The sequence below is a fragment of the Galeopterus variegatus genome, unplaced genomic scaffold, assembly GCF_000696425.1.
Source record: "Galeopterus variegatus unplaced genomic scaffold, G_variegatus-3.0.2 Scaffold3787, whole genome shotgun sequence".
Classification (NCBI taxonomy): Eukaryota; Metazoa; Chordata; class Mammalia; order Dermoptera; family Cynocephalidae; genus Galeopterus; species Galeopterus variegatus.
In genome coordinates this window covers 217,685-239,404 of record NW_007729898.1, presented here as the reverse complement: position 1 = coordinate 239,404, position 21,720 = coordinate 217,685, and the positions used below count along the sequence as shown (strand labels likewise).

At 40.6% G+C, this 21,720-nt stretch overlaps 1 protein-coding gene across 1 annotated transcript in view; it reads right to left on the bottom strand.

The window, feature by feature from the left end:
* Nucleotides 1–21,720, bottom strand: part of ACVR1 (activin A receptor, type I) — a gene marked incomplete at its 3' end in the record, with an annotated part of 55,433 nt that overhangs the window by 8,845 nt on the left and 24,868 nt on the right. The window contains exons 3-5 of the mRNA XM_008585985.1: nt 10,631–10,894; nt 8,239–8,460; nt 2,489–2,635 (exon numbers count right to left, since the gene is read on the bottom strand). Coding sequence (XP_008584207.1) covers nt 2,489–2,635; nt 8,239–8,460; nt 10,631–10,894 — 633 coding nt within the window. The remainder of the gene's footprint in view (nt 1–2,488; nt 2,636–8,238; nt 8,461–10,630; nt 10,895–21,720) is intronic.

The window sequence follows — 21,720 nt, the reverse complement described above, 5'->3', positions numbered from 1 at the left end:
AACCCTCGGCGGGAGCGCCGCCGCACTCCCAAGCGGCGCACTGTAGCAGTGCGCCACCGAGCCAGCCCAGAAAGACACAACTTTGACCCAAAGTCACATAGTGGGCCTCTAATGGTGCTCAGAGTAAAATCAGTTTCCCAGACTTCCAGACTACTGGCACAGGCTCCTATTAGTCACCTGTAAACTTCCACACCAGACGCAGCAGAGAAGGAGCAGAAATTCAAACTAGTCCATTTGAAAGATATTGTTTCATAGGTTTAATCAAGAAGATAAACAATCAGGGCCCAGAGTTTTACATGTATGTATATAAGTATATGTAGGGTGGGAGGGTGTGTGTGTGGGTGTGTGTGTGTGTGTGTGTGTGTGTGTGTGTGTAATTTAATTATGCATTGGGGGGCCTAGAGTTAGCAATACTCATGGGTTGGGGGAATCATGATCTGATATTCAAAATGTAATTCTTTTTTGGTTAAAAAAAAAATCCCACAAAACAAACTCTCTATACCCATAAAACTGGTAAAGCAATGGCAAAAGTTTAACAAAAATTTTCTATGAGCTTTCTCAACTAGAAGGACTACACAGTAAGACCAATCCATATGGCTGTGACTACTATGACGGTAGAAAGATCCCATGAATTCAAAATGTCCACAGATGAAATGGACAATATTTTACCCTATGTGATCACACTAAGGGAACCTAACTTCTTATACACAAATCACACTTACACTGCAAAGATGACTTTCAAATTTGCCTTGTGATTAAATCCAATTTAATAAATATTTACGGAGCACTTACCATGTGCCCTTGCCTTACCAGTTTTACGGGAAAGTGGGAAGGGGACAGCAAGTACTAGGGGTTGAATGTGTCCCCCCAAAAGTTCATGTATTGGAAATCTGACCAGTGTTAACAGCGTGAAGAGGGAAGGAAATCCTGTTATGGTATTTGAAGGGTGGGGCCTTTAAGAGGTGATTAGATTTTGAGGCCCTTCCCTCATGAATGGGTTAATTCATTAATGAGTTATCAGGGAGTGGTTCTGATGGCTTTGTAACGAGAACAAGTTAATGCTCTTGCTCATGCCATTCTCACCATGAGATGCCCTGCATTCCCACAGGACCCTGCAGAGAGTTCCCACCCAAAAGAAGGCTCTCACCAGATGCACCCCTCTCTTGGACCATGAACTTCCCAGCCTCCAAAATTGTAAGAAATAAATTTCACTTTCTAATAAATTACCCAGTTTCAGAGATTCTGTTATGAGCAACAGAAAATGGACTAATACAGTGAGTGATTAAGAACAACGTGAACAAATACCTACAGACCTAGATGCAATCCCAAGGGATGGCAAATATTATGAGCATATTTGTAGATAAATGTTGGAGCCCCAAATAGGGAGTCTTGAATGCCACACTCAGAAGTCACAAATGTTGCAGGCAATTTGGGAGTCATCAAAGATACTTTGAGCAGAATTATCTGAGCTCCTCAATGAAAGACAACTCCGTGTGAAGAAGGATTGGAAATGGGAAGCTGATATCAACAGTACAAGTGAGGAGGATTAGGGGATGACTAAGGCCCAAGGGGTAAAGGAAAGAGAAATCAACAGCAGAAACTGAAACAATTCTAAGATGGAACATAACCACCACATCATTGAAGCAAAGCTTTGAACAACTATCAACTCTTATTTGCAGACAACTTGACTCAGATTTAAATACTAAATTGGCAGTACAGGAATAGAAATAAATTCCTACCACGGCCTTCCAATAAGTCAGACCTAATCCAATAGCCAAAAGTGGCTAACACTATCCTATACAATTAAATTTTATATAAAATTTATATCCACTATTAAAAAAGCACTCCAGGCAGCATTCACCATACATATTTAGAGAAACTTTTCAAAAATACAGAAGTCAACGGGCCCAAGGAATACGCTCATCCTTTATACTGCCATAGCGGTATTTCAATGGGCACTTTACATATTTCACAAGTGTTGCTAAGCTTTAGTTTCAAAATTAAAATGCATGCTGAATTCTTCTGTAAATCTGGGCTTTAAAAATGATGCCTCGTTTGAGGGAATGTGCATTTAATTACGATGTCCCTGGGAGCTGTGAATCTCTAGGAAATAGTCCAAAGATCTTTCTCAGTTTGATTCAAGTAATAAATATTCAAAAAGGGTGGGGTAAGTAGAACAACCAATGAAGCCTTGAAATGAACAATATGGGGCAAATTTTTGTTGCTTAAATAACAATCTGCAGATGTAGGAATAAGAAGAAGCAATAACGGATTTCCTTTTCATCGTCCAGAGAATCTTAAAACTTATTTGCAGATTTAAACAAGAAATTGGTAGTATAAGAAAATTAAACAGTGTACGAATGCTGAGAATCCTTACATTGCTTTTCATGAGAGACTCTCAAATTCACATTTACCAAAACAGAGTGAGAAAGGCAGGCAATTATTTCTATCTAAATACGATTAATGAGGGGACTATCCTTGTACTTACCTAAAATATTTTCGTGCCTCAGCATCACAGTGTTGTACAGTTCTGTTTCCCTGAACCATGACTTCTCATCCCGGGAGGAGAAGATCTTCACGGCGACATTTTCCCCTTGCCAACTGCCCCTCCACACCTCACCATACCTGCCTTTCCCTAGGGGAAGTAAAACAGAGGTGACACTGGACACATGAGAGGCAGACAGCACGAATGACACATTAAAGAATGAACTGATAAACCAGTGCCTGCAATTCTTAATCCCTCCCATTGTTTACTCGAGAAACTCAGTGTGGGGATTTAAATAGCACAAACTTTTGCATGTAAAGACAAAAAATAAGGTAGAACCATCCCCTCCCATCCACCCTATTGTAATGACAAATTAAACTGCTTTCTTTATCAGCATTCTACAATGAGCTGATAATCACCTAGCTTACATTTAAATTCCTCTATTGAAAGGTAAAAAAATGCATACGGTTTTAAAAACACATGAAAGTTAGTAAATCATAGAAGATGGTACAGATTGTTAGATTTCAATGTTGTGCTGAAATCCAAAAGAGTGGATGGAGCTAAACTGAATGGCTTCTTTGGTTCCTTACTGTCATACAGGATCGACATAAGCATTTTCTAAGCATTCAAATTTGTGAATTTACATATGCATTTTTTATTTCACAAAGGAAACTATTAAGTTTGAGATGTGTGTTCTGAGGATTAAAGAGAAAACAAAAACAAAACAATGCTGTGCTGGAGAGTAACAAGCAGGCCACTGCCATCCCTAAAGGACTTCTTGGCAGAGGATATATTTCAAAAGAGGATTTGCAAAGTCTTAAACACATAATCCCAGAACAGTTCTGATTTCTGACATTGGTCATGGGTATTTGCTAGATAGCCCCTGTGGTGCCACAAGTGGGCTATACTGAAAAGGTCACTTGGAGAACCCATTTTGGAAAATGTGGTGACTTTGGTTGTGATCTGATCTGTTCCGTGCATGGGCCCCTCTTGCAGCAGCAACACACCTGTCAGCTTGTCAACTACATGCTCCCTCTTCCATTCTTCTCTTTAATTATAGGTAGGGGTGATCAGGGGGGTTGGGAGGAGGAGGTAATTACTGGGAGACTATGAGGATCAACACAGGGTATAATCAGCCTACATAACAATGCAGCAGGAGATACAACTTGTAAGGGGCAGTGGGTTTCCACCCAGGCAAGTGGCTGCTGGGATCACACGGCTTCTAATAAGCAGCTGCAGCACCACCTGCATATACAGAAATAAAGCTCTTTGCTGGAAAACTAAGCCACTAAGAACCCAAACATGGAGAAAGAAGCAGGTCTGTCCAGGTAACACACCTGAGACATAATCAAAAGCACCAAGTCTAGATTCCCTCACGAGAAACAATGTCCCTATTAAATACCAATGACTAATCCAAAGGGATGTTAAATGTGGTGATAAATGCTCATTGTGTGCCAATGTCATGACACACAAATACTATTTAGCACAGGATTCATTTTATTATAGTCTTAGCCACTGCCCAGCATTTCCAGCTCAAGAAGAGGGCTAGTGCTAATATACTACAAAATGGGCTACTAGAAAAATGGTAAGCTAATATTTTCCTGCCTTTGGTTCCATTTTGTATCTTCATTTTCCCTTTGTCCTCATTTTCTCATTAGAAAAGAAAGAAAAATATTCCAAGGAATTGTGGACATAAAGTTGCCTCAAGACCTTTTTTTTTTTTTTAAGAAAGAAGGAGATGTAGGGCAGGGTTGACAGACAAAATTAAAATAGAAATCTATTTCAATGGTTTTCAAATGCTTTTAAGTTGTCAAATGCTTTTAGCAATTGCAACCTTATACAGAAGCCCCTAAAACAAAAGCAGAGCTGCCCAGAAGCCCTGGCCACACAGCCCCACAAAGAGGATCCCTAAGGAGCCTGAAATTTGGGGTTTCACTGTTCATCATCTGAAAATGACTCACCTAGTCCAACTTCCCATGTTTTTAAAACAAAAATAATAACCTATTATCCATGCAGTTCATTACATGTTATTTTTATTCATAGCTGTACCACATGAACTATAAGCTATCAGAAAAGCACTGCTTTTATTAAAGTCTTTAATGCTAACCCAACAAAATGCAATAATTGAATTTACACTAAGTCAAAAAATGCAGAATATCTACAGAACCAGAAATAGTATATATTTTAAAGGTGTGATATTATTTTGCCCTCGGGACAGAGCCTGAGATCCCACACTGCTCTGTAAATGGTGAGTGGCCCCGGGACAGGAGGGTGGGGGTAGGCAAGACAGGTAAATGCACCCATCACTGCCTTCCCACCATTACCCGGAGACCCGTGTTCATAATCCAATAGTATACTAGTTGGTACAAGAAGACAATTGGTTGTATGTAATGAGCACATGTGGGGCTTTTCCATCTTTATTTTCTCTATTTACAACCTGCTGTGGAGAAGCGTGAAGTGGGGAACAGTCGCAGTAGCTGCAGACCTAAAGAAAAGGCAGCAAAGCTCTTGCTAGTCACCTGCGTGCCACAGGCAGCAGATGCTGCTCTCCCAACCTCTGCCCATCCCCCTTTCTACCACTGAGTTTGGGGGTGTCCCTCTTTCATAAAAAGAAGAAGAAAATCCAGAGGACAGCAGCCAGGTGGTGGAGGTAGCTTCTGACAGCCAGCTACCTCCCCAAAACAAAGGATGGGATGGCAGGGGCTGCAAAGCCCAGCCCAAAGAAGCCCTGAGCACCAGGAGGGGAGTGGGTGGAGACGCTGTGAACCCGCGATCGCTACCGCAGCCATCCCTCTGGCGTTTGTACTGACCATGTAAGTCATTAAATTGGTACACTCAGGCAGAAATGGGCTGCCTGGATGGAGTTACCTTTTAGGTGGGTAAGGAATAAAAGGGTCACTAAATTAACACTTACTGGTCATAACTCACAAATCAGAGATGAAAAAAATAAAACTTCCACTGAAAGGGTAAAACCAGTGCCCCAAATGGACTTCTACCATGAACATGTTCACAAAAAGATTTCTGGTTAATTCATTCATGAACTTTTCCTTCTTATTCTCAGCACCAGCCAGTAAGCACAAGTCTTTTGGTATCAGGCATGGATGATTTGTATTAAACAATATGGTGCCCATAGTTGATCTTGGTAAGGTTGCAGTAATGTTGAGCTAACATCCCCCCAAAGCTCATCTTTCCCGAACATTTTAGCTGGCCTGTTAAAGCAATACATTGATTTGTGTGAGTTTCATCTTCTTGCACTTCCTCTGAGCAAAGTACTGTTGATCAGCACAATTACCAAAAGGTGAACATCCAATGAAAGAAATTTAGAACCCTTAAAAACCACAAAGGGATAATCAACAAGAAAAAGTGTAGATGAAGCAGAGTTTCACATCTCTCTAACTATTCACCCTCTTGCCGTTCTTTTTTCTCTTTATTTGTTCAATTTTTTTTGGAAGAATAATTCTGAAAATTAAACCAATGTGTTGTTTTTCCATATGTGTAATCCTGGTTCTAAACCCAGTTCATAGGTTTCGGGAGGTGTGTGTGGGGGGGGGGGATCAAACAAAGACTAATAAACATCTACCTTAACTCTTGGATTCTAAGGCTTCTTTTTCAATGTAGGGGAGCAGTATAGTAAGGGCATGCTTTATTGAATCATGTAAATTTATACTCAACATAGTATCGCTTAAATAAACAAGTATGTAGGCCAATAACGGCAACTTGTTTAAAATAGCATTCTCTACTGTGTTGTTATATCATGATATACTGTCACCTGACATGGTTGAGTTTAGAAGACTATTTTGGCATACACTCCCATTCCTCTTTCAAAATTCTAAAAGCTATTTAAATGGTAATTTACACTAGATATTCCTATTATTGCCCTTGGTAATTAGTTATGTGAGCAGCTCCGAGGAATGAAGTTCTGACTAATCTATTTTAGAATCTTGCTTTGCAGAAGCTTTGTCAAGATTCATCCCCACATCTTTTAGCTGCTAACTCAATAAACTCATTTAATTTTCTTTAACGCTTGAAATAAACTTCTAAGTATATTTCTAGAGGAAAACCGTATTTCTCTACTTTTCCAAATGGAATGTCCTTATATCCTCTTTCCCTGGTTCTACTGTACCACAATTTAAATAGGTAGGTAAAAGGGTGCTACACAAGATTACTTCTCACTTTTTCATAGTGATGGGGCAGGCAGTAGGATGGAATGTTTCCCAGCCTGTATCAGCCACTACCAAATGTTCCGACAACCTGCCAGGGTGGGACCTGCGGTTGTCCAGGTATAGCACCTGAGTTACAAAGACGGCCATTGGCAAGGGGAAGTCCTCTTCAGCAAAAAAAATGAAGTTGCAGAGCAAGTGTAAGTGCAGAACTAGCAGAACAAGACTTAACACGAGATGGTTCTGGATGATACGTGGGCATGGCATTAGCTGTCTTTCAATTCAAGGGATTATGACAAGGAGTCGTCTCGACTTGGTACTGGCATGTCTTTCACACCTCTCTAACACCCACAAATCTTTGCCTTTTTCAGAATAGGCATCAGACTCAATATACTGTCCAGGTACAATGTTATTACATTTTCATTTTGCACTTGATGGTAACTTTCTATTTATAGCAAGTGATATCCTTTTACCACTGAAAGTTTCTTTAAAATTAACACTTGACAAATAATTTTTAAAAGTAACTGAAGGAAGACGGTCACTTTTTAATGTTGTTTCATCATTTTAAAAGATGCCAAAGAGTTGTTTTTAAATGCATGAATACATGGTTTCTAACTGTGTACTGTCCGATAGGGTAGTTGCACATGTTACCACTGAGCCAGTAAACTGTGGCTAGCCTGAATTGATATATTCTGTCATGGAAAATACACACAAGAGCTTGGAAACTTAGGTCAAAAACAGGAATGTAAAATATCTCACTAATAATTTTTTATTATTGATAAAAATTTTAATTTTATTATTGGTAAAATATTATGATAAAAATTGTATATATGGGTTAAATATTTGTTAAAATTAATTTTCAATTGCTTTTTTTTTTTTTTTACTTTTTTGAAGGTGGCTACTTAAAATTTTAAAAGACACAATGCTGGACAGCAATGGTTTAACCAAATGACTGCACTCCACCAGGGGGCAGCACAAGAGCATGAAACATTTAATAGCTGCTTTTTGGGGAATGTCAAGTTTTAAAGTCTTAAATTACAGGGTGTTGAAATATTCTAGACGGGAAATTGATTTTTAATATGAAGCAAAAGGTGGGGGTGACTGCACTCCACCAGGGGGCAGCACAAGAGCATGAAACATTTAATAGCTGCTTTTTGGGGGATGTCAAGTTTTAAAGTCTTAAATTACAGGGTGTTGAAATATTCTAGACGGGAAATTGATTTTTAATATGAAGCAAAAGGTGGGTTTTTTTTTTAAGCACTTTATTGCTAAAAATAGAGTAACTGAGTACCACAAATTCCAAACCCTCCAAAACTGCAGGCAACCATTCTCTGACCCTTTTCTCTTACTCCCAAAAGAAAAGTAACTGCCAAGAATCTACTAAAATACCCTCCCTTATTTAAATGTCTGTCTAAAATGGAGGTTGTGATGTAGGGGAGACTAAACAGGTGCCAGCATATGCTTGCTTAGCACGTAAGTGACCAATAGCATGTGCCTGCATTATTCAGGCGTCCTGGTTAGTGTTTCACACTCAGAATAAGACAGTGTCTTCAGCCATCTTCGGTATGCTTGGGGTTGATTCCCTGTGGGGTCACAAACTCACGGCTAAAGTGCTGTCTCCAACATTAGTGGTGATGAGCCCTTCGATGGTGCCGTACTCCACATCTCTGGGATTGAGGCGTTCTTGATTGCGCCTTTTAAATTTTCGGAGAGCAACTCCCAGTAGACAAGCTAGAAGGCATACTGCGAACACTACAGAGAGAATAATGAGTCCGACCTCCAAGTGGAAATTCTGTGTTCCAGGGAAGGATTTCCCTGGAGATGGGGGAGAAAAGGGTAATTGGCTGTAAGGATCACTGTTTATTTACTATTTAGCATAACCAATATCCTAACAAGTAGCTCCTGATGCTGACCACACAGTCTCACAAAGTGTTAAAACTAAAATACTTCCTAATACCTGGCCAATGGCCCAGGCATTTTAAACATCATTTAATTAAACACAGATGTAGTTTGAAAAAATTCCACTGAGAATCAACTGTATTTATGCATGTATGTGAGAGTGCTTTTACAATGTACAGTACTGTACAAATCTCTGATACTACTCTTATTAACTTGGATTTGATGTAAGAATTTTCATCATCAAGCCCTTACAGACATACACTATGCTGTAATATCCCTACGAGAAGGTGCTGAGTTAAAACCCAATTACCCAGTTGGTGTTCTCTCTCTTAAATGTATCTTGGGTGTCTGTTGCTGAATTCTCACTGATCTTTTCACAACATGATTTCTGCCTAGGAACCTATTCATTCATCTGTTCATTTACTCACTTATTCAAACATTGATTCACTGATTTACTCCCTCATTAAGACATCATAATATTATCCATTCAAACATGGGTGCATTCACTCAAACACTCCACACATTACTAGAGCAAATACTCACAAAAGCTTTCTACTTACCTAGTGAGCTAAATCAAAATTTCTTAGGTGGACAGTCAGGGTCCATAATTACAGGGTCCCAAAACAATAATCACCTCTGAATTTCAGACCCCTTCACAACATTATATCACCAGTCTCTGCTCTTCCCTGCATATTCCTTGCTGGTTTCCATGTTCCTGGCTCCTTTAGCAATCCTAATTTCCAATCTAACTCAAGCCTAACTTCCCTTATATATTTCTTTAACTTTCCTAGCCTACATAATCAACAACTTGGCACACACGATAGATACTCCATGGTACACATCATTTGTACATAAAGTGCAAAACTAATGAAATACAACTTTAAATTATAAATATTGTGGCCTCCTTATTTAGATTAAAAATTTCTTAAAGAAAATATATATGCCATTAAAAGTTAGGATCTAGCAAATTCTCGGCAGATTAGGAACTTCATACTGTTGATATCATAATTTTTGTGTGAAGGCAGTCATTTCTTCATATCCATTTACCCAATCAATAAAAATTTAACTCACAAAGTGTTAAAAGTTTATTCCATCAAGTACTCTTTTAGTTTTAACCATTTAAATACTTGATCTCTCATTTTTAAAACCTTCTTTTATTATCCAACCCTATTTGCTTACCAGAATTTAAACCTTTGTACATGCCTTAAAGTCACCACCATAACTTCAAAATTGCTCTAATATTATCTCTTGTCAGCCTTTTTCATTTTTCTGCCTCCTCCCTTGCTGGCTGATATTTCTGGCAGTGAATGCTCCTAGCAGCCTCTCCTGATCCACTCTTTCGGTTTGTTTCTTCTTTTGTGAGTGTAAAATTAAAGAATTATACCTATTGGAAACATACTATACATTAAGAGAATAAATTTGGCTTGGAGTGAGTCTATATTAATATTTGCAGAGACTTTGATAGCAACTTAGGGCTAATTTTAAGAGGAAACAGTTTCAGAGGAGGACTGATGTTCATAGGATTTGGAATCTGTATTGAATACAGCAGGGAGAAAACTCCACATAAGCTATTTGGGTTTATGCGAAATCTCATCTGGCTTCAAGTTTCAGGGATGGGTTCAGATAGGGAAGAAGAGGGTATGAAGCCTTTCTCTGGCTCCTTCCTCATAAAAAAGGAAAGGCATTCCATTCAGACACCAGTCTTGTGTTCCATTTTCCTCCCACACACTGGACATATGGATGAGTATTTCCTAAGCAGAAATTATGAATGACATCATGGCTCCTTAACAGAAAAGGATGTGGGGAACCGTTCACCTGTTGTGGAGGCCAAGAAAGAACTGGTCAGCCAAGCCATCCCCCACGTGGATGTCACCACACACATTTCCCACTATGTCTGTCCTGCTTTTAGAGGCCAAAAGGGCATGCCTTTCTTTTCCTCAGCAAAAGCTACCTTCGTGGTCAACCAACGCCTCTGGTTCAAAGAGTAGGAGGAAAGCCTCATGGCTACTTCAATCTTTAACCCACACAGACTTGGGATAACACTAACAAAACCCCTTGATCTAGAAGTAGAAGAGTCCACAGGAACCTTTAGTGGGCAGCTGGGCCGTGATGTTCCTGTTACACCAGTCTCCTTGGCAGCACTCCACGGCTTGGCCAGGTGATGGTGGGGTCTTACAGGTCATCTTCCCCTGCTCATAGACCTGGAAGCAGCCTTTCTGGTAGACGTGGAAGCCATCGTTGATGCTCAGGGAAGAAAAGCACTGCTGGCCTTCACAGTGGTCCTCATTCCCACAAGAGAGGCCTTCACACACACACATGTAAAGTTTGGGGTTGGCCTTGGGATTCTCATCTGCAAAGGACAGAGGGCAAGGAAAAAAAAATCACTGCATGGGTTTTGCCTTCATTGGGGTAATAATAAAGTTTCTCCAGAACCATTTCAAACACATTCACCAAACAGAAACTCAAGCTACACGTCACCATTAGTTGGCCATGACGTACACATTCTGTGACCTTGTCACTGGATCAACCGCCAAATAGTAACCACTTTCAACATGTGAATGCATTTATACAAGCAGTGCGCCCTTTTAGATCATACTAGGCCAAAGACTGGTTATCATCTGTCCACAGACTACTAAAAATGAACTTCACCCCCTGTGGTTTTCATGTCGCCTTTGCCTTAATGAGCTCTCATATTCTAATTTCTGCATCAAAATAAAATGTTTTACTGAAATATAATGTGCATCACCTTAATTTTAAGCCAAAAAAATGACTCCTAATTATATGGCAGCTGTTAATACCAGTTCCTACTAGCTCTGTACAAATCTCCATCATCTAGTAAAACAAGGAACTCTGATGTTCCTGCAGTTAACTGATTGCTTCAGAAACATACGAATATAAGTTACAAATCCATATTATCAATATTTCCAGCTAGATGCTAAACTAACTTTTCAATATTAGTAACACTGAAGTTTTTACATTGATTATAATGGGAATTAATAGCTGCTTAAGAATTTTCAACTGGCAGAAAAAATTTGGTGCCAAATATCGAGGCTGAGGGCATGAGGAGACAAAGTGAATAGAATAGTGTTTGAACAGCAAGGTAACAGGTAGGAAGAGGAACAGCCTACACCTGGTGAGTCCAAGGTGCAACGGAAAGACAGACAGAAACATATCATCAAAGAACCATTCCTAATCAGACCTCCTAATTGTCTCTTTCTGAAAACACTTATTTACAGTTTCATTTTCACATCACTCTTTCCCCCTCCCTTGTTGGAATGATCAGTTCAGACTTGCAGGTCCTAACAGTTTCCACTGGTGGGGAAGAAAACTGAAGATAGAATGTAAACAGCTAAGACCTAGAAGCCACCGATTAGTTAGCTGAGGCCACTTTCACCCGGGCCCTGTACATATAAGGAAATTCCGCTTTCAGAGCTCCTTCCAAAGGTCTACGACACAGAGAGGCTGCCTTCTAATCCTCAAACCCTCAGTAGTGGGTCTGTGAAATAACTGCTGCTTTCTTAAAATAACAGGTCAGGTGGCTGTGCTTTCAAGAGAAGACCTTAAGGTAAGGTCTTTGAATGTCAAGTTCATTTACACAGATTAGTGTAGGTGTGGGTACAGATGTGGGTTATCTCAAAAAGAAAAAAGCGTTCTTAATCTTTCTTCTTTCCTTTTCAAAGAAGTGGAAAAATAGTTCACTGCCCACTGTAATGTGGGTGCCTCGTCCCACAGAGTAAGTGCACGCAGACACACAGACATAAGCATTCTATTTATAATTGACTTGCTCGTTCTTTTGAAAACCACAAGGGGCTCATCCAAGAGCAAAGACATGCCTGAAAGCAGAAAATCCAAAACAGCCGCTGACAGTGCTATGTATGTCACCAGTCTCACCCCTGAGAATCAAGAGCCCTCAGACATCTTTAATGAGCAAAAATTTTAATGAGCAAAGAGATAGTCTTTATTTTCCCTGCCTGGAGAAATCCAAGAGAAATTCCAGCAGCAATCTATTTCTATGAGGATGAGAAACATATATATCTGTTGACATAATCCAGCAAAAAGTTTACACTCGCCAAAGCAGAGCTGAAAGATAATATTTCTAGGGAGTCTAGACATGCTTGCCACTCTTGAGTGGCCCAAAGCTGGGTGAGTGTTGCCAACTATGCTGCCCAACAGGTGATGATTCTTTGGAGGGAAGCAAATGGGTGGGGTGGGAAGGAGAGTTAACGGTGTCATGTTGATTTGTTTATGATCTACAGTAGGGAATTTAAAAGATTATATTGTAAAAACTGTGAAATGATGCAATTTATGTAAATTTGAAACACAAACATATATTTTAAAACCCTAAATATTTTTAAAAGATCATAAATATGCAAAGACATATATCTAACACATCAAAGAGTATGTGCCTATTGATGCTGGGTTGAGGATGAGGGAGGGACAAGAAGTAAAATGAAAATAAAAGAGGACAGTAGCTGTTCGTGGACTAATAGTGCATTCAGGAATATGATTTACTCAACTCGCAGTCCACTAGGAACAGCAATAGCCAACAAGTAACTACAGACTACAGAGGGCTCACTCATCACGGATCCTATAGAAATGGACAGTCCAGGGTACCAAAGGGTTAATGACACTTTGTGGTTCTAATAAAAAAAATGTCAACAGGTAATAATACTCAACTCTGTACCCCAGATAAGTACAATCAACTATATTTCAATAATTAAATTTAAAAAATTAAAAATCTTAAATTAAAAAAAATAATAATTTCTCTAATGTGCTCTTAGAGTGAACTGTTTCTAAAGTTCCAGCCCAAATTAAACTCTAAGCCCACAGATGCAAGAAGGGCACTGCCTTTCCCACGTCTCTAATTTTTGACAGGATGTGCAGACATTCTGACAGATGTTTGGACTGTAACCTAGAGAATTTTGCCAGAAGTGAACAGTCTTAAGTAAACACTGTCTTTAGTAAAATTCAATTCACTATACCCAATTCTTCAGTGTATGTGGGCATAAAGCAGTACTGATCTTAATCAGATCCTAATCTTGCAGGACCATAAACTAAGTCAAAAGGATTCACTCATTAATTAAACACTCTCCTTGAATCTTTTACTACTTCCTATAGTTGCATATAGATGACCAGGGGTTGACTACCTTTAAGTTGGTGATTCTTTCCAATAAGACGTCAAAAATCAATGTTTTCATGTCCTACACTCCACAATCAGGAAAAAGAAAAATAGCAAAGAAAGACAGTTGTTACTGATATGGAATAATCAACTCAGTCTCTGATGTGCAGAACGCACAAGCTGAGTCCAGCAGTTACCTAATGGGAAAGTACAAAATCTTCACCAACTTCTCTTTCCTATTTTGCTCCTCACCCAATATTTAATCTTCTTAATTGGTATATTCCCATACAAGTAATTAGCAGAGTCTCTCACATATTTTTTCGTATTCACCCAAATTTAAATGAAGACCCTAAATTCATAAGAATAAAATAATTGTGTGCGGCACACACGTTAAATTCCACCACCTTCGCTATTTCATCTGACAGAGTGAATTCAAAGAGATGCCAAAAGATTTTCTGAACTAGGATTACTAATTCAACAAGAAGGTTAAAAGCAAAGTAGTAACATTCTGAGATCTTAGTATTCACAATTCTAAGGAATATAGCTGGCCTCAATATAACTCACTTTTTTAAACTTGTCAAATTTAGGAATAACCATAACATGTGTAGGCTTGTGATACTTTGAGGTGGGCCTGAAGTTCAATAAGGATCATAAAACCCCTTTAAAGGCCACAGGTAAGGGTGTGTGGACCCCTAATTTCTCAGACTGTGATATAAATACAGCACACGTCAAGGACCAGCAAGGAATGGGTAATCACGTTCTGTGACCGATCTTCACAGTACAGACAGGAAGTCCTATATCTGATGTGAAATATGTTACATTTGCCTGTGCAAATAACCAGGAAGTGCCCTGGCAGAAAGCAGTGCATCTACTCTACCTAATTGATATTCATTTAAATAATTCAGTAATTTAAATGTCAAGTCCAAGGTATTCCCTCTCTCCAGAGCTCACCCACATTGTTTGTTCTAGAAGGCACCTCCCGGCATTACTCAATGTTACGGCTGGCACCATAAGCCCTTTCTATTGTCAGAAGCAGGGCCATGTGAAAGGGCTCACAGTCTGGGATGGCTGGGAGAAGCAGGGACTTCTGACCCCAAGAGGGGGCCACGGGAGCGCCGCCGCACTTCCCAAGCGGCGCACTATAGCAGTGCGCCACCGGGCCAGCCCAAACTGATTATCATTCTAACTCACATTTCCCACCAAGGTCTTTGACAAAAAAAGAAATGAGAAAGTGTTACAACTAGCTTGTAGCAGTGATCCATCCTAGAGGTCAGCAAAAGGAACTGGCTGGATTTTTTATAAAGGCTCACCTCAAAGGAGCACAAATCATAATGTGCTAATTAGACCATAATTATAAAAGTCCGATAGCTCAGAATTTGCATAGGCTAAAAAAGGAACTCCAAACACCCGGGACTCTGTCCAACAGTCTAAACAATTTGTTCATTTGCAATGTAGCTTATATTAGGTTTATAGATTATGGGAGTCCTTCCATCGTCACCTAATCCGGGAGCACAATTTGGCACCGCTCCAGAATCTGAAAGCATTTGAGATCTCTAGCATTAAACAAAGGCTTAAGGAAGGATTTTTCAATGCCAGGTATCATTGCCAGCAAGCCTGCTCCTAAGACAGAAACACAAAGGTCTGTCCAGAATGCCTAGTGAACGGTATTTGATCCCCTGGCAAGAAGGCAGGCTATATGCTCAGGGATAAAAGACACCAAGTGCCTAAAAGTGCTCTCCTTATAAAACACTCATTCAGAAAACCTAGGGCTGGCCGGTTAGCTCAACTGGTTAGAGTGCAGCCTTACAACACCAAGGTCACAGGTTCAGATCCCTGTACCAGCCAGCTGCCCTCCTGGAAAAAAGAAAAGAAAAAGAAAACCCAAAACATAAGTTTTTTATCCAGTCAGAAAGATTGATACCTAGGTAAAGTTATAAAGCCAAGAAGAAAATGTATTCCAGGAGTTGACAGCATAGAGGCATTCAAATGAGACTGCATATAAATTAGAATAACAAAAATTTCCAAGATTTTGATGCCTCCACGACAAGTATGTTCTTTCTCCAGCATTCACTAACCCAGCAAGTGGCATCTTCCTTCATTCAGTGGCACAAGCCTGACTCTCTCTGGCTTCTACTACCTTCAAGATGGGGACCACTGCTGGCCAGTTGGCTGAATTGGTCAGAGCACAGCCTTATAACACCAAGGTTAAGGGGTTCAGATCCCTGTACCTGCCAAAACGATTTAGAGGTGGGAAGAGACCCGAATTGGTTTTCAGAGCAGACTGAGCCCATAAAGCATTTAAATGTCAGCACAGATCTTAAGGCGAGGCTTAGTCACCCAGCCGGCGTGTCTGTGCAAACCATTTCTTCCTAGAGGAGCTCGCCCCATCACATCTGTTCACCTACTTGGGCCCACATACATGGAAAATTAGTACTTTGAGAGTATGGTAGGTTTTTTGTTTGCTTGTTTGTTAGAAGAAAAAGGTAAAACACAAGGGTTCCTAAAACAAGGAGCTATTTAATACATTAATAGAATAGCTGGGCTTCTGTGGGGGATCCTTCAGATGGCCGATTTGAAGTCTTTGAGCTACTATGATTCTCCAGTGATGAGGATCATCAAAACGATTTAGAGGTGGGAAGAGACCCGAATTGGTTTTCAGAGCAGACTGAGCCCATAAAGCATTTAAATGTCAGCACAGATCTTAAGGCGAGGCTTAGTCACCCAGCCGGCGTGTCTGTGCAAACCATTTCTTCCTAGAGGAGCTCGCCCCATCACATCTGTTCACCTACTTGGGCCCACATACATGGAAAATTAGTACTTTGAGAGTATGGTAGGTTTTTTGTTTGCTTGTTTGTTAGAAGAAAAAGGTAAAACACAAGGGTTCCTAAAACAAGGAGCTATTTAATACATTAATAGAATAGCTGGGCTTCTGTGGGGGATCCTTCAGATGGCCGATTTGAAGTCTTTGAGCTACTATGATTCTCCAGTGATGAGGATCATCAAAACACAAAAAGCGCCTTCAACTCCAGTCAGTTTAGAGGGGTCAGTGCAGGACTTGGCTGCTTAGCAAAGAAAGAGCTGCCCCTGGTCTTCGCTGCCATTTTTTTTTTTTTTTTTCCTCCCTATCAGTGAAATAATGGTGCTTTCAGCAGGGAGTGGGGAGAGTGAATTACATCATTTTCCCCTCTTGCTTTAGGTGCTAAGGATTCCTAAGTCATCCTGTATTTGAACTGCTGAAGCTGAGAAGAAAAAAAAGTGCCATCTGTTTATTTTGTGTCTGGGCTGACTCCTTGTCTCTGAAATAATCCCTGTAAATTAAGCCTATTGCAGCAGCCACACCTTCTATTTCAAAGCCAAAAACCCAGCCTGTGTTCAAGTGACTAACAAATTAAAGAACATTGTGGGGTGATGACCTAAGACAGTATTGGTCTGTCTTTTCCATGCTTTTTATGATTCTCTGAATGTAGCAAAGACTTGGCTTTAATATATACACCATGTCTGTGAAGCAACTCCTTAATATGGGAGAAAATAATGACCCCTTTCTTCATTTTTTCTTCAAACTTCTCGAACCTCTGCTTTAGAGAAACAAAGGATAACAAGCCTAATGGGAACTGCATATTGAGGTATATGCCACTGCCCACATCTGAGCGAAACACCAGTTATGGGGAGAGTAACAGAGAGGACCACAGCCTGCAGGAAGAGGGAAAACATTAGTCCCAGTGAAGTATTATAATAAACATTTCAAAGAAGACACTCCTTGCTTAGATGTAGAAGATAGCCAGGGATGTGGTTCTATCTATTGACCATCTCGGGCTGGAAGCTCTGTTAAAAACTGTGGGTTCCCCCACTTCCCTGGGCTAACCAGGGAGGGCAAGGCATCCAGTGAGGGTTTCCTAACTAAGCTCTACATTGAAAACTGTGGTTAAACAATGGGCTCCAGATGGGACAGAACAGAGAAGGAACAACGGCTTCAGTGTCCAGCTCTCCAACTCAATTTCTCCTTTTATGCCCTCTGCCTTTTTCTCCAGGATTCAGGGACCAGGTCTCCTCCCAGGTTGCCAATGTTGGCTCTGGTTAGCATCAGCAAGCCTCCACCACACTCCTATACCCTTTCAGGAAGCTTTCAAACCACAGAGATAAACCCTTCAAAAGGTGGGCAAGGCTCCAATTTGTTTAACAACAGTCTCGGAATGCATGCACGTGGCCTCCAGGCATGTGGCACCAAAAAGCTAAAGATGAAAATGTCCAGAATTAGTTAAATTCCCCTTCCCTAGCTTCCTACCCTTCCCCACCACAGAGAAAAGCACAGAGAGAAGAAGGTAACTTCTAGATTATTTTCTTTCCATCCTAGATAAAGCCAAAGAGAGGGGAAAAAAAATAGAAAAGGGTAAAAAATTGGGGCAGAGTCCAATCCTCTGATATTACTACTTCCCCATCCCCCAATTTCCCAATTCATTTCCCAGGGCCCTACCAAGTCCAGAATTCCATGAAAGGTTAATGAAGAAAGGAAGCCCACGTCTTCAATCCCATGAGTATATGGCTTGTGCATCTGTACATCAACCTTTATAACTTGACCTTTGCTCTGCATATCTTCTTTCTCCTATCAGTCTAACTAATATGATCCAAAAGAATTTATAACTCACAAATTCAACATGGTAAGAGGATTGGCTACTAGTCATTGAATAAAGATCCTACTGTCACCCTGAGATGGCTGAGTTTGGATCATTTTGAGCTTATTCTTTTTTATCCTTGAGCCCACAGAAAATCTCCAGGTGCCTACACTCAAGGTAGAAAAAGAAAGCATCTCTTCACAATGCTGTGAACCAGAACTGGTTTTTCAAACACAGTCCCTCCCCCTCAATCTCCGTGCCATGGCAAACCATTCCCAGCTTCCACAATAATCTTGGGTCTTGGCAGAAGAAAACCAGCTAAATCTGAGATGTGTCACGAGGCCACTGGCTAGGGAGCAAGAATATCTGAACACAAACCCAGGCGAGAGCAACAGGCAAGAGTTTCCACAGATTCCCTTTGGCTCCTGTGGCTACAGATCACTGACAGCCTAAAGATAACCCAAGTATCTACAAAGGGTCACTTTTAAATAGTAGCTTTAATACCACCAGTCATTTCAGAAGTATTTCCTTCCACAGCCTGCTTCCATCCACAATAGCGTGCCAAGCCTGTCCAACAATGGCAAGCCAGCTGAAGAGATGAAAGCCCAAAGGAAATGAAAGTGGTCCCAACAAGGAACAGACAGCTCTTCACATGCTGTGATTCTGTTCTGTGAGCCTATGTGTGGACTACTGAGAAATGTGTGGACTACACATTCGGACTACTGAGAAATGATAATCTAGCAAGGAGACACCTTGTACAAGTGACCTACTGACAATCACTAGGGATTAAGGAGCAGGCATAAATGAAACAAAATAGTTTAACTCAACTCCTTCCCTTTCTAAAGCTGAGACAGCATAAACCATGGATGGCTATCATCCAGAAATTTTTTAGGAAAGCCTTTCCCTCCAAGAGAAAACTTACACCTCTTAGTATATGGGACCACTGTTTGGCTGAGCAACGAGAACTGTATGGAGTCTTCAGACACATACTATATATACATAGCCACTGTGGCCACTCACTAACCACTGAAGTGCCAAATGGAACTGCTCAGAAGCCTGCTGCTCTCTTTTTCCTGCTTTTAAGAAGGACCAAAGTTCCCAAGATCTTCCTAAGAACCATTAAAATCTGCTCAGCACCTCACCTGTCCACCAAGTGAGTCCGCATCGTCCTAAATGGCAGTCAGCCAGGGCCTGGTATACCAGAGACAGGTGCTCAGTGGGCTATTTTCAGCTGCTATCAGCTCAATAAGGAGCTGCACATGGTCTACAGACAGCCAAATTTTGGTTGTGTTTCAAATTCTGGTCAGCCAAGAGACATGCACCTTTCACAGCTGCCAGAGTAACCAGCTGCCCAGTGCTCCTCCCAAGACGGGAGCAACGAAAACAGTGTAACCTGGCCGGCCAACATGCCAGTGAGCAAGCTGTACCTCTCATTTCACTGCCTGGGTTATTCTGAGCTGGGCTTATTGACACTCCATGGCAACACAGGAACAAAGGGCCAGCCACAGGGATTTAAATGTCTTGCAAAAGTTGCTAGAAAAGTCAGCAGCCCAGGTTTCTGTTTTCACAATAAAACTAGCAGTGGAATTATTATACATAATTGTTGTTTGCCACTGTTGTTGTCATGATTTGTGAGCTATATGTAATAAATTTCTACTATTGGAACTAACGTTTTATTTTTGTGTTGCTTTTTGTTGTTGTTGGCCACCACTAAGTTGCTGTAGCTGGGATGCCTTCGAAAATGTAGCTTCAGGTCTGCCTGCTCCAAAACTACAGGAGGACTATTTTTTCTCATTCCTTTACTTCTAACCTTGCCATACCCTATGATTCACTTCCACTAGACCACTCTTTCAAAACACAAATCATCTCTACTTAGCCTTTCAATAGCTCCCCACTGCCTTCAGGATATGATGAACACCTTTTGCGTAAGGCTCTGCCATGCTTGTCGGCCCCAGCTCTCAGCCCTAATCCCTTCTCGGGACTTGGTGTCCCCCATGGTCTCACTTCTCTGGACTGTACCCTTCCCCGGCCTAAAACATCCTTTGCAGTCCTGCTGGACTAATACCTGTTCATCCTTCAAAACTCTGCCTCCTTGAATGGCCACACCTAGTCCCAGCCCCAGGTGACAAGAAGACCTTTCCTGTTGATACCCCAGTACTGTGCTATAACTTTTGCTCTATCCAACTGGTCTGTGACTCCTTAACATCAAGAACTGCTTCTAACTCCCAGGTGACAAGAAGACCTTTCCTGTTGATACCCCAGTACTGTGCTATAACTTTTGCTCTAGCCAACTGGTCTGTGACTCCTTAACATCAAGAACTGCTTCTAACTTATGTTTACATCACCAGTGCCTATCAGTGTTGTCAACTGGTACTCATGTTCAGTTATCAACTAAAAGAAGGTAAGATCCTCTTATAACTGATTCTCTTTCTCCAAAATTACCTGAAAGGGTGTGTTATCTCCTCATCCCAAGTCAGTTCCTCTGTCTCTTATAATACTATCTTTTTTGTATTATAATAATTATTATTGAAGGCAATATTATTTATTCATTTGTCAAACATTTATTGAACACCAACTACAAACCTAGGCAGTGTCTTAGACACTGGGGATAAAACAATGACCACCACCAAGTCCCAGCCTCTTACACTCTAGGGATCACTGTGTGTCTGACACTTATCACGTAGTCCCCATAATTCCTCATGGCAAGCTGGGCACTGTTACTGTCTCCATCATACCGTGCAGTAACAAGCACAGGAAGTGAAGTGACATACACACAGAGACACAGTAAAAATGAAGACGGCTAATGACGATGTTTGGCTTTGCTTCTTTCCTGAGAAAGGCTTGATTCCTATGAATGGCCAAGAGCCTTCCCGTCAGAAGACATTCTTTAACTTCTACCAGCAACACAACTTGACTGTCAAAAATCATCCTAACCCTTTGCAAAACTGAAATTGGGAAGCATTCTATGAACAAGGACACGAAAGTGAAGAGAAGTCATGACTGTGGTTCTATGTGGCGTTCTGCAGGAATATATATACATTTCACAGGAGTCAATTCTAAGCTGAACTACGGGTATTTTTTTTTTCTTATCTATTCTCTATCACTTTCCTGAATGAACCTGGGGGGGAGAGGGGATTGTTTTTGTTTTTGCTTTTTTTTTTCAATTGAAACTGTCTTCGTGTGGGTACCGGAATTCAGAAAACAAAACAAATGCAGCAGCAACAAATAAATAAAACAAAGAAACTATCCTCACCGCACTCCCCCCACACCCAAATCACCATTTGAATACAAAATACAGAGTTGGTTTTTGTTCAAGGTGAATTTCACTACTACCTCCGGAATTTCTAATTCTTCTTATTCCTTCTCTTCCCACATCTCCAAAATATACATATCCTCATAAAGTCCATGTTTTGCTGTAACCCATAACAAAGAATTAGATGTAGCATT